The following is a 10,795-nucleotide window of genomic DNA, read 5'->3' as shown; positions in this document are numbered from 1 at the left end:
TTGTTTAGTTTGATCTTAAGAAAAGAACAGTACTTACAAACTAGAAAAAAAGCCTTCTGACTGTGGGGCCAGAGAGAGTAGAGAAGAACACCCCTCTTAGAAGTTAGACCAGAGACCTGGCCTATATGGTATTTAGTATCTTTCAGTTTACTGGATTAAAAATCATTGAAGGCACATTTGCAAATTTTCAGGAGAATTACATGGTAGGTCTTACTTTCAGAGACTTTTATCATTTGCTGTTCTTTAGATTCAACATAATCCAACCCTTCACATTCCAGCCTCTTGACCCACTCATCTGTTACTTCCTGTAGCAAAGCCAGGCCTTAGCTAGCGTGATCCTTGGTGTTTTTACAAAGCACTTAGTTAACCCGTACATGCCCTATCCCAATCACCAAGGTGAAGTGGTAAGACTTTTTTTCTTTCTATTTTGTTACCCAATTTCAGAAATGTTAAGTTGCAGGAAAATTTGTATTTTAGAATTAATAAAATAGTAGTAATAATACCATACTAACAATAGCATATCATGCTCCTTGAAATAAGAATTGTAGTGTGACAGGGTGTGGGTATCCGTCTACATATCCGTAAGTTAGGAGACTATTTAAGTAAACGATGAGTCAGAATCATCGGCAGTGGGTGTGGTACATCCGTTTGACAAAATAATATATTGCTTTCAAAAATGATCTCTCATCTGTGAAATGATGTATAGTGTGGTTGCAACTTTTAAACAGCTACACCTAGAAAAAAAGTTTAAACAGAAGCACAGGAAGGTAATACCAGTGTATGTAGATACAGAGCTCACTAGAAGAAACACCTTAACTTCCCATTTTTGTTAAATGCACATGTTACTTTTTACGTGTGTGTGTGGGGGAATGAGGGTAGTTTGTAACACCAAGGAAAGATGACTTAGAAACAAGTCATGCTGTACTAATTCCCTTTTTATGCAGTTTCTGGACTGGAAACCTCAAACATTCCTTTGGGTTTGAATGTTGCGATGCTGGTGCGAAGGCATGACTGTCTGAGACTGCAAAGCACTAGGTCAGAGGTCAGCAGTCAGCAGGCCTGTCTGGCCCTGTGAAGAAAAAGTGTCAGTCTCTAAATTCAGTTCCAGACTATTTGAGTGGCAGTTGCCAAATAGACAAGGTGAAGAAAGTTTCCTGAAGGCTGGCGTTGCTCATTCCTCAGTCTTGTCCTGGTAAGTATTTTTATCAGTGACTTGGATGATCCTCATGAAGAAAAAGTGAGCTGCAACTAGTAGGGGGTGAGAACTGGCAGATGCCTTTGGTAATAATGAGGATCTAGAAAGAACTTGGTAGGCCGGGAAATAAGATGACTGTTAGGGATGAAATGATGCAGCAGTAGATGTAATGGTACCAGATAACCAGTGACTGAAGTTGGGGGTAGCTAACAGCTAGTCACACAGAGGAGAGTTAGTTTGGGTTGCACTGTGATGTTCTAAAAATGATCATCTAACATGCCAGTAGGAGTGGCTGCTTCGCGTGTTCTGTGTGTCCCCGAGGGATGGAGCCGGACCCAGTAAACTGAGTACAGCAGTGTTGAGGGCAGGTGGACCACTTCACTGGCCCGAGCACAGCCCTTCAGGAGAGATGGACAGTTGTGGGCGGGGCGCACACAGGCAGGAATTCAGACACGGAGTGGGTGGTTGGAAAAGATAACTTAGGCATCTCCAGCCCTGAGAGTGTGTGGCTTTCAAAGACTCTAACGGTTAGTGTTCTAAAGCCCCCCGTGAAGCAGGTGAAGCTGACTAGTAGTTTGGTAAGCAGAAGGCTGCATGATGTGCTGAGGATGGGGAAATCACGGCACTAATTCATGAAATGTGACTGTTGTGTACAGGTCACGCGGGGACCTTGTAGGCAGTACGTGAATATGTAAGGCCTCGTCCTTTTGTCATGGTGTTTTCATGGAAATACATAAACAGCAGATACCTATTTGAGTAAGGTGAATGTGAGGGACGGAGGACCAAGAACTGTCATTAAAAAGAGAGATGAGAGATGAGAATTGTCTGGAGAAGATAGATCCCGGAGGGTAGTGGGGTGCCCCGCCAAGGAAAGGCAACCATGTGAGCGAGGCCCCAAATGGGGAGCAGGGTGTGCTCTGGGAGCAGGGGTGGGAGTGAGCCCAGGAAGGCCAGGGCGGGGAGGGAGTGTGCAGCTCAGGTTCGCCCCAGGTCAAGCCAAGGAGCTTGGACTGAACAGAAAAGAGCAGCTGAAGTTTTGGATTTACATTTGGTGAACTGCGATTGGAGACCCCGGGTAGAAGGCTGCGAGAGGAGGACTGCTGCCCCCTAGTAACCCTGGCGTGCTTGCTTCAGTGAAGGCCCCCGGCGGTGGGCGTGTAGGTGCTGACCGCATACCCAAACCCAAACCCATGCCGCTGAGTCCATTCTGACTCACAGTGGCCCTGCACCCGGAGAGCTGCCCCAGGGCTCCCGGAGCAGCTGGTAGGTTCAAGCCACCCACCTTTCCGTTAGCAGCCAAGTGCGTAACCTTTGCACCACCATTAGCGCTTCCTGATTTTCAGTGGCCTGTGGGAGTTCCATACACCATAGTAAGGCATGAATTAAGGCCCCCAGCCACATTCTCCCACGCACACGGGAAGTCAATAGACACCTTATAGAATACTGTCTTAGTTTCTAATTTAGCCTTTTATAATATGCTGTTGTAATTAGCAATCACAGCAGTCTGTTGTTGAGAGTTAAAAGCTCGGTGTTAAATGCATTTTATTAGAAATGAAGTATGAGATGTAACCCCTGACCTCTAAGTCCCTTTAAAATATAATTAGCAACCTAAGATAGAAACACATGAAAAGTTAAATTGCAGTAAAAGTTTGTCAGTGAATTAAGTTCTGGAGCTAATCTGGGATTGTCAGGAATAGAGTGGCCTTAAGATCCTTTAGAATTCCAGATGGACTTTCCCCTTACGGCCACCTTATTCCCAGTCCCCTTCCCACGCTGAGAGGTGCTGGGAGTTGACCCACTCGATGGTGTTTTGTGATCGCCGCGGTGGTTCTGGTCAGTGTGAACTACTCCCCAGGAGATACCCTGAGATAGTGCGGCTCCGAGAATCTGGAAGACGGCAGACACGTTCTGCAGACCTGAACCACGCCCTATTTAGACAAAATAAGAATGGCTTCAGAACACCCTCTATGAAAAATACGGTGAAGATACAATTTTGTGTTGTGTGTTCCACAACTGGCATTACATACTTTTGTGCGTGACGTTACATACATATTACACTGAAAGGAAAGAGTTTTTAAAGTGAATAGAATGAAGCTGCGTAAACGATTGCTGCTGGAAGGGGGCAGGTGAGCGCCACAGTCCTGGGACGTGATGACAAGCACTGCTGACTGCACACCTGGGCTGTGTGGTAAGTGGGAGCCGTGTGCCATGACGTGTGCCCTGCTGGCTTAACGCACACACTTAACCACGGTGAGAGTGCTGCTGCTGCCCCGCTCTGGCTCCTGCTGGGACTGCACGATGCTGCTTTTCAAAACAAACTTTATCCGTAAGGAAGTACTTAGTCCCTAAAAAATCTATAATCAACCTGTTTGTGTTGATAAGACTAGGGAGAAGCACATTTATCAGCTGTTCAATGGTAGAGGATGGCAATCTGAAACCATAACCAAGTTCCCAAAAGCACATAGTGAGTGGCCAGAGAGACGGCGCAGCAGTGGCCAGAGATGGGGGGTGGGGGGGCTCGGGTGGAGTGTGTCAGAGAACGTGCTTGAGGAGGAAGCAGGATGGACTTTGTCACTGCTGCGAGCTCAGGAGGGTGAGGGTTCAAGCTGACCTTTGCACGGAGCAGCGTGGAGGGGAGGACAGGGCTAGTGTGGAAGGCAGAAGCCGGATTAGAGTGGGAGGTGACAAGGTGGAGAGAGCCTGTTAAAGACTTAAAGACAGCACGTTGAAAAGTTCAGCCGTGGAAGGGGGTGAGCAGATACGATCTAAAGGGTGGATACTGGGTCCACGGAGAGGCTTTGTGTTTTGTTTTTTAATTGTGATTTGGGTGGAAGTTTACAGAGGAAACCCACTTTCCATAAAGCAGTTCACATGCACTTTGTCTCATGACGGTGACTACAATTCACCACAATGCAACAGCTCCCCTCTCACTTCCTCCCCATAGTTACCTCTTCCCTGTGTCCATCCCTCCATGCCCTTCTGCCCCCTGAGCTGTCTCCCAGTGCGTAAGCAGCCCTTTTTTCTCCCATGATTGTTCTCTCCAAAGAGTGTATCTACCTAATGTCAATGTTCAACTCATACGCCTGTCTTTTGTTTGGCTGGAAGCCACAGGTGTGGGTTCAATTCCAGACCTGACAGGCAGCTAGGGGCCATAGTCTCAGTGGTTCCACCAAGCTCTATCAGACCAGCAAACCTGATGATTTGGAGAAAATCATTTTCTCCAAATGATTTTGAGTTTTGTCCACATTGTTCTCCCTCTCTATCCAGGATCTCCTACATAGATCCCCTTCCAAGTGGTTGACATTGGTAACCAGGCTCCATCTAGCTCTTCTGGTCTCATAGTCGTATAGGCTGCAGATCAGATGGTGTACCAATCGCTAGGACTGATTGTATCCATGAATTTTTGGTTTTCTTCATTCTTCTTTGTTGTGGATGGGGAGAGACCCATTGTTGCATCTAGATGGCAGCTTGCAAGCTTTTACCCAGTCGCTACTCGCCAAAGTAGGAGGTGGAACAATGTATTTTGTGTAGTATGTTATGCCAGTTAAGCTTGATGTCCCCTGCAACTGTGGTCCCGAGCCCACAGGTTCAACTCCTTGGTCCCTCTGGGTAGGTGACTGTGACCAGGCAGTGACTACCACCTTGCCTCTTGTCAGCTCTACTACACACCTGGGGATTCAGATCATACACATAAACTTACAGGACCGTTGAAGGCAGACCTTTTTTTAATAGTTAAGTTACTATTGTTTGGTTTTAAGAAGACTTCAGGGGATATTTTTGGTTTTAGGTTTAAAGATGATCTCAGGGCAGTAGTTTCAGGGGTTCACCGAGCCCCGTGGTCTGGAGTCCACGTTTGCTTTTGCAGTGGCAGATCCTGAGGAGGAAGTGCCAGTAGAGGAGTTGGGAACACAGGCAAGAAGAGGGAGAGAAGACCAGAAGGGATGGTCCTGAGAACTTACCCGAGGGAGTGGCTGGGAGGGGAGGACGGTCAGGTGCAGCAAGAGGTGGCCGAGAAGCCCCTGAGGAAGCCCTGTGTCTATCTGATGGCAGTGGTCTGAATAAGGAGGTGTGAGGTCATCTGAGAATGAAGGGGAAGGAGCCAGATGGAGAAGTCTGAGGTCTATAAAAAGTGACAGAGATTGAAAATAGTCTCCGTGGAGAGTGGGCGGCCAAGATGAAAAGGGGAAACCTGCTAAGATTGCCGGGCGGTGCCCACAGCCGGGCGGTGCCCACAGCCGGGCGGGACTACATCGCTCTCCCTGACCCCAGGATCTGAGGGACACAGTTAAAAAAACCAAAAACCAAACTCCCTGCTGTCGAGTCGATTCCAGCTCATGGCGACCCCCCCTTGGGTTTCTGAGGCAGTGTCTCTACAGAAGTACGTTGCCCAGTCTTTTTTCTGAGCAGTGGCTGGTGGGTTTGAACCACCAGGCTTCTGGTTAGCAGTCAGTTGGCTTAGGTTTGTTGTTGTTGTTGTTGTTATGTGCCGTTGAGTCGGACCCGACTCATAGTGACCCCTCCTTGGGTTTCCAAGGCAGTATCACTATGGAAGTAGATTGCCCCATCTTCCTTCTGAGGAGTGGCTGGTGGGTTTGAACCACCAGGCTTCTGGTTAGCAGTCAGTTGGCTTAGGTTTGTTGTTGTTGTTGTTGTTATGTGCCGTCGAGTCGGCCTTAGAGGACCCTTTTTTCTCTGCAGCTGAAGCCCATCCAGCTGGTAGAGGGTCACGTTGCTCTTCCGACGCTAGAAGAGATCTAGAATCCTGGACTTCATCTGCTTCCTTAGGGAAAAAACGCCTGATTATATGATGATTTCAAATTGTCATCAAAAAAACAGGTCATGGCTACTCTGAGGCATTGGTGTTATTTTCGGAAGGAGGCCTGTGCTCGTGAGCGTTGCAAGGCACGCGCTATGTGAATGCTGGTTCCTATGAGCCTCAAGGGAGTGAGAACTCACCTTACCTGGGAGATTTCATGGACGAGCTAGAAGTTGGAGAATCTGTACTGTTTAAATAACTGGGAAGGAAGGCGGGTGCAGGCTTTGAATATGTGGAGAAGGGGCAGTTTTCGGAGTGTGTGTGAAAGAACCACTGGTACTGGCTGTAAGGTGACAGGATTCCAAACAGCCTGGTTCAGGGGCTTGCTGGGTAAGTTGACAAAAGCCAAGCCAAGCGAGGAAATAGTCTCCCAGGCATTTGGCCACTCTGAAATGCGACCTCTCCTTAGCAGAAAGGGGTACATACCGAATTAGGGGCAGCACCGTTGGTTGGTTGGAAAGAGAATGAGTTTCGACATCTATTGCTAACTAAGCCACAGTAAAAGTTACTGAAACTCTCTCATCTTTACACTTTTCACATATCAGACGTGGTTTCTTCTCACTTAGGGTTGTCTGAAGACTGTGACGCAGATAGCACAGTGCAGACACATAGGAGCTGCCCGACGGGGACGGGTGCAGCTGTTGCCGTTGTTAGAGTCTGGATCCTTGGGGATGAGGACCGTTTTGAGGCTTACGTTCATTCTCTACAGCCTGCCTGTCACCAGGGTCTCCTGATGCATTTTGTGCAGCTCAGAATTCCTTTCCTTCATAGCACTTTCCATATTTTGAGATTGTATCTTTAGTTAAGTGATTATATGGTTAGTATCTGGCTCCCCCACTAGAGTGTAAGCTCCATGCAATCAGAAGCCACGTCTGATCCTTTCACCATGTCCTCCACTGCCTAACGTGGCACCTGGCACACAGTAGGGCTTTGATAAAGTGTTGAATGAGTGGAATGAATTCTCATTTGCTGACACAGAGCTTACCTTGGGATGATGATGGCTAGCTTCATCAAAGTCGTGATGCTTTGAAGAGGTGAAATGCATGTTCCATGAACTACGTATAATCTCATTGCTTGACCTCACCAGTCTTCTGTGGCCACATCTTGACATTATGCAGCGTGAAGTCCTCAGAAATAAGGCAACCCTGGTGATGCAGTAAAGGAACTCTGGTTTAGCAGTACCTATGAGTCGGGGCCGACTCGATGGCACATAACAACAACAACAACAACAAGGCATTTGACTGCTAACCAGAAGGTTGGCGGTTCAAACCCACCATCCACTCCACAGAAGGAAGACTGAGCAGCCTACTTCTGTAAGGATTGACTGCCTTAGAAATCCAATGGGGGTTGCCGAGAGTCAGAATCAACTCGGTGGTAGTGGGTTTGGTTTGGTTTGGTTTTCAGTGATGCGGTGGTTAAGTGCTCAGCTGCCAACCACAAGGTGCACGATTTGAACCCACCAGCGGCTCCATGATCAGCTCCCATAAAGATGCCGCCTTGGAAACCCTATGGGGCAGTTCTCTGTCACATGGGATTGCTGTGATTCCGAACCGACGGACGGCACACAACCGCCATCTGTTTAGTTACACTGAACATGACTTTTGTGTGTGTGTTGTTTTCAGCCTGACACAGTGGGTGTTAACTGTTGTGCAGAATTTTATTTCAAGTCTGGTTATTGTACTTTGCAAGACATTTCATTCTGGTGGTTTTAAGAAGGTAAAACTGTCGGGTGTCTTACTTCCCTCTGCAGCCCATACCAACATCATTTTCATTATTTCTAAGGGAGAAGATGTCAACCGGACACTGGAAGGTGGGAGGAAGCCTCTGCACTATGCAGCAGACTGTGGGCAGCTGGAGATCCTGGAGTTCCTGCTGCTGAAAGGAGCGGACATCAATGTATGTAAAGAACACTCATTCTGAAACAAGCCTGCTGTGTGTGTGGAGTACTTGTTTCCTACAGATCTGTGCATTGATTGTGTGTGGAAACCTCCTAAACAGGCATACAGTCTGAAATTACACCAGATTTCCTGTAAGTTAGAAGTATATAGCTCAGACTTCACAAATAAGCAAAATAAACCAACTTTTGTAAGAATAAACGTTGGTAAAGAATTAACCGTGCAGTTCGTGTTCATTTAAAGCTAGTGACTGAAAGGCGTTCTATTTATGAATATTTATGCTGATAAAACTGAAGGTTAGGATTCACCCATTGGCCAAGCCATTCACCTTTTAAGGCTCTATCTATGGGAGGCAGGTGGCCACCTCCTGCTGGGGCCAGGGGCTCCACAGCCGTTGTTCTCAGGTGGGTTGTGGACAAAGGCAAGTGGGCACGAGTTCAGGAGCCACCATCTCCCAGCCTGAGCCTTTTGTGGCTTCTGCACTTCAGAGTTTGGGAATGCGTTTGAGTAACCAGGAGAGCAAAGGAGATGAGCTTTTCCCGTCACGGGGCACCCTCTGACCTGGCCCAGTCGTGACATTGTATTTTCCCTCCTCTTGGGCCGTGTTCTCCCTTTTCCCTTCCTGGCCCCCGGTGACGTTTTTACAGTGGGGGAACCGAGGCGCAGAGGTGGGAGGGCTCTTCACACGATAAGGCACAGCGCAGGATTGGAGCTGCTGCCGCACTCGGCTCCCCTCCTGCCTGTGCTGGCGCCCCAGCAGGAAGCACTGGTGGGGGTGGCCTGTGCCAGCTCTCAGAGGCTAGAGACCTGCAGCTGGGTCAGCTCTGTTAGTGAGGTGACCAGGTGAGTGCTCACTGTGAAGTACCGACGAGAGTTCTTCATCGCACCTGGAGGGGAAAGCAGAAGTGAAGCATCAGGATGACACAGTCTCCTCTCTTCCTCATTTCCTAGGCTCCAGACAAGCATCACATCACCCCTCTTCTGTCCGCTGTCTACGAGGGCCACGTGTCCTGCGTGAAACTGCTGCTGTCAAAGGTGAGGTCACTTTGATTGCTTTATCCTTGACCATGTGACTGTGTAAGACTTGTGTGGCAGCAGGGCCAGAAGCTAGAGGAGAGACAGTGTCCAGAATTGAGGTCTAGAATGGTGTCAGTCAAAAGAGCCAGTCCACGTGCAGTTAGCAGTGTAGGGCAGGTAAGGAGCTTGGCCTACAGTATACATGAGCACACTGGTCCCTTCATCGAGAAAGCCTTGTTAGGGAAAAACAATTAGCTGAACTTTGTGTCCTTAGTGACCTGGGTCACGCCATCATAGACTAGTACCTGTTGGCACTGGCACTGGGCCCCAGACTGCACCTTGAATAGCACTGCTTTATGACTTGGAGCTTCACGTCCTGTAGTTCAGACCAGCACATTCCAAAGTACGCAAAGCATTTGCCAGTGCCTGACGCATAGTAAGTGCCCAATGAGACCGTAGCTTAACGTCAGCTTCAGTAAGATATGGAAAAAACTGGGGAAGGAAAAAGCACATTTATCTCTTTTTAAAGATAAGTTAGAAAGCAGATAATTCAGGTCCTCTAAAAGTAGAGATTTTTCACCCTTCATTTTATGTTAAGGACACAGTTGGCTCTGTGTGTGTGTGTGTGTGTGTGTGCGCGCACATGCGCGCGCACACATGTGTTCGTGTTCCGGTTTGGAATGTATCAGCAGTGGATTTCCAGACACCCCACACATACTGATAAGAATAATGGGGATACTTGTTCTTTGCCCTGCAGTGGACTGGGACCCTCACTGCCATCCCTCCCCCACACACCCATGACAGGATTAAAAAGTACCTTTGAAAACTACCGGATAATTTTATCATTGGGAATATTGTTGCTTATAGCATTAAAAACTGGTTGCTGCAGGTTACTAACACAAGTTTGCAGTTATCAGCAATTTCTGTGGGATTCCTGCATTGAGTCAGTGGGACTTCTTATATTGCAGGTAACTAAAGCCATCTCAGACAGGCTGAGTGGTAAAGGGGTTTCATTGGCTCCTGTGACGGTACAGCTGAGGCACAGCTTGACCCTGGGCCTAGGCTACGGGACCAGGTTCTGGTTGTGTTGCGTCTCTCTAGGGTAGGTGTTCTGCATGTAGGTCTTTCTACAGTTGGGCTGAGAGCCAATCCATTGAAGTGAGTCCGTTTCTAGGCCCAAAGGGTAACCTGGGGCCATAGTCTGGGGGTTCCGCCAGTTTTTATTCAACCAGTAATTCTGGTCAGTTTTGTGTTTTTAAATTTTGTTCCACATTTTTCCTCCCACTCTACCCAGGCTCTCCAGTTTTGATCCTTTTCCAAAGGGTTGGCATTGGTAGGCAGGCACCATCCAGTTCTTCAGGTCTCAGGGTCATGAAGGCTGAGGTCCTCGTGGTCCAGCTTCTCCTTGTTTCCAGGTGTCTTTGATTTTCTTCACTCTTCCTTGATTCAGATGTATCATAGGTAGCTGCTCGAAAGCTTTTAAGACCCCAGTCTCTACTCACCAAAGTAGGTTGTAGAACAAGATTTTTATCTGCTAACCAGAAGGTTGGCAGTTCAAACCCACCAACCACTCCTTGGAAGGAGGACTGGGCGATCTGCTTCCAAAGAGATAGTGCCTTTGGAAACCCAAGGAGGTGTCCTATGAGTTGAATTGACTCCATGGCAGTGAGTTTGGGTTTTTTTTTTTTTTTTTATTGTTGTGGCAGTTGAGCACGATGTCCCCCGAGACTATGGTCCTGAGCCCATAGGCCCAATGATTTTCTCAAGGTGTTTGGTTGTCTCTGAGGAATTACTACAACTCTGTCTTCTTTTGCTTCTGTAATGTGTGTGGCTGATTTTGTAGCACAAGTGCATATGTAAGATTGTCTTCAG

The 10,795-nt window shown here is 47.8% G+C and overlaps 1 protein-coding gene across 1 annotated transcript in view; it reads left to right on the top strand.

Annotated features, from left to right (window-relative positions):
• Positions 1-10,795, top strand: part of MTPN (myotrophin) — a 47,577-nt gene that overhangs the window by 14,596 nt on the left and 22,186 nt on the right. The window contains exons 2-3 of the mRNA XM_007953790.2: positions 7,794-7,907; positions 8,858-8,941. Of these exons, the coding sequence (XP_007951981.1) occupies positions 7,794-7,907; positions 8,858-8,941 (198 nt within the window). The remainder of the gene's footprint in view (positions 1-7,793; positions 7,908-8,857; positions 8,942-10,795) is intronic.

Source organism: Orycteropus afer, unplaced genomic scaffold (genome assembly GCF_000298275.1).
Source record: "Orycteropus afer afer isolate SDZICR_OR568_19922 unplaced genomic scaffold, OryAfe1.0 scaffold00413, whole genome shotgun sequence".
In the NCBI taxonomy this organism is placed as follows: domain Eukaryota; kingdom Metazoa; phylum Chordata; class Mammalia; order Tubulidentata; family Orycteropodidae; genus Orycteropus; species Orycteropus afer.
Note: the sequence above shows the minus strand (reverse complement) of the source record. Positions and strands in the feature narration are given on the sequence as shown.